This window comes from Brassica oleracea, chromosome C7 (assembly GCF_000695525.1).
Source record: "Brassica oleracea var. oleracea cultivar TO1000 chromosome C7, BOL, whole genome shotgun sequence".
NCBI lineage: Eukaryota > Viridiplantae > Streptophyta > Magnoliopsida > Brassicales > Brassicaceae > Brassica > Brassica oleracea.
The window spans coordinates 45,133,095-45,135,208 of record NC_027754.1 but is presented as its reverse complement, the minus strand read 5'-3'; the positions used below and the strand labels follow the sequence as shown (position 1 = coordinate 45,135,208).

At 40.2% G+C, this 2,114-nt stretch overlaps 1 protein-coding gene across 1 annotated transcript; it reads left to right on the top strand.

Moving 5' to 3' along the window:
• Positions 1 to 332: 332 nt before the first annotated feature.
• Positions 333 to 1,911, top strand: LOC106303427 (the record flags this gene model as incomplete). The annotated part of the gene is given in 1 exon segment (XM_013739698.1): positions 333 to 1,911. A coding segment is annotated over 1 exon segment (1,579 nt), but the record flags the coding sequence as incomplete, so codon positions are not given.
• Between the last annotated feature and the right edge of the window lie 203 nt (positions 1,912 to 2,114).

Here is a 2,114-nt window from a genome sequence, read left to right as displayed (position 1 = left end):
AACCATAAATCTTAAATTCTAAACCCTAAATCCTAAACACAAACTCTAAACCCTAAATCCTAAACTCAAACTCTAAACCCTAAATCCTAAACCCAATATTTTAAACCCTAAATCCTAAACTCAAACTCTAGATTATAAACCCAAACCCTATACCCTGCCAAATCCTAAACCTGAATCCTAGAACCTAAACAGAAACCCTATATCCTAAACCTGAATCCTAGACCCTAAACCCAAACCCTAAACCCAAAAAGTTTGAATTTGGGTTTAAGGTTTACAGTTTGGTTTAAGGTCTAGGATTTGGGTTTGGGTTTAGGGTTTACGGTTTGAGTTTAGGCTCTGCTTGAGCAGTCTGGTTGTAAAGACAAAGCAACGCTTGATAGGAAAAGAGAGCATCTTGAACTGGACGAGATAGATAGATTTTTGAAATGTCGTTACATTTCAGCTTGTGAAGCATCTTGGAGGCTCTTTTCTTTCCACATTCATCACAACCAGCCTTCCATGATGAAGTTGAAAATCCATCTCCCAGGCAAGCAGAGGCTGCTATACAACCAGAATAAGAGCTTAGAGGAAGTCCTTTCAAAGGAGGATATCGACAAGACAATGCTGAATGCGTATTTTGTGGCTAACGAAAAATACGAAGAAGCCAGAGAGCTCACTTATGTTCAGTTCCCATCTCGGTTTGTCTACCACACTGACGATAAAACTTGGACACCAAGAAAGCATGGAACATCTATAGGCAGGCTTCCGTTCATACATCCTATTGCAGTAGATGACTATTATCTGAGAATCCTTCTCAACGTCGTTAAAGGCTCCACGAGCTTTGAGCATCTCTGTACCGTGGGCGGTACAACGTTTAAGGAGTTCCGCGATGCTTGCTATGCACGTGGGTTACTAGACGACGATAAGGAATGGCATGATGCAATTTTTGAGCCTTCCTACTGGGCTACTGGACGTCAACTTATGAGGTTATTTGTCCTCATATTGATCTACTGTGAAGTTGCAAACCACCTGAAGCTTTGGGATCATACCTGGAAGATATTGGCAGAAGATATATTGTACATGAAGCAGCGAGAATTTAACTTCCCTGGCTTGATTCTTCCAGATCTAAAGCTGCAACAATATACTTTGATAGAAATCGAGCGACTCCTCAAAGAAAATGACAAATCCTTAAATGATTTCAAAGGGATGCCAAAGCCAAACGAGAGTGTGCTTAGAGAAATCTCAAACACTGTCTTGCGTCAGGAACTGAATTATGATACGGCGAAAGAAGCAAGTGAGAACGAGAAACTGTTTGCCACTATGAATGAGGATCAACAAAAAGTTTACAATGCCGTAGTTGACTCGGTTGACAATCAATCCGGGCAAATGTTCTTTGTCTACGGTGCAGGAGGGACTGGGAAAACGTTCTTATACAGAACAATTATAGCAAAGCTGAGATCAGTCGGAAAAGTCGTCATCCCAGTCGCTTCAGCAGGAATTGCAGCTCTGCTGCTACCAGGAGGGAGGACAGCTCACTCCCGCTTCAAACTTCCTGTTAATTTAACTGATGAGACAGTTTGTGAGATTACAGCAGGATCTATGTTGGCTACTCTGATTGCAAAAACTGACTTGATCATATGGGACGAAGCTCCAATGGCTCACCGTCAAGCGTTTGAAACTCTAGATCGCACGCTAAGGAACTTACAATCTCAGCATAATCCAGAAGCAGCTAATAAACCTTTCGGAGGGAAAACAATGATACTTGGTGGTGATTTCAGGGAAGTTTTACCTGTTGTTGCTCATGGAAGTAGACAAGACACCGTTAAGGCATCTATTAGCAAGTCCTACCTCTGGCCATATGCACAGGTTTACACGCTAAACACCAACATGAGACTCAATCAAGCAGACAGAGAATTTGCAGTTTGGGTTTAGGGTTTAGGGTTTGAGTTTATAGTATATGGTTTGGGTTTAGGGTTTACTATTTGGATTTAGGATATAGGGTTTGAGTTTAGTATTTAAGGGTTAAATTTAGATTTAGGATTAGAATTTAGGATTTAAGGTTTTGTTAGGTATCGTTATTTCTTCAACTATTTTAAATTTTTTTAAATAAAATTTAATAGTTTTTATAAATTATC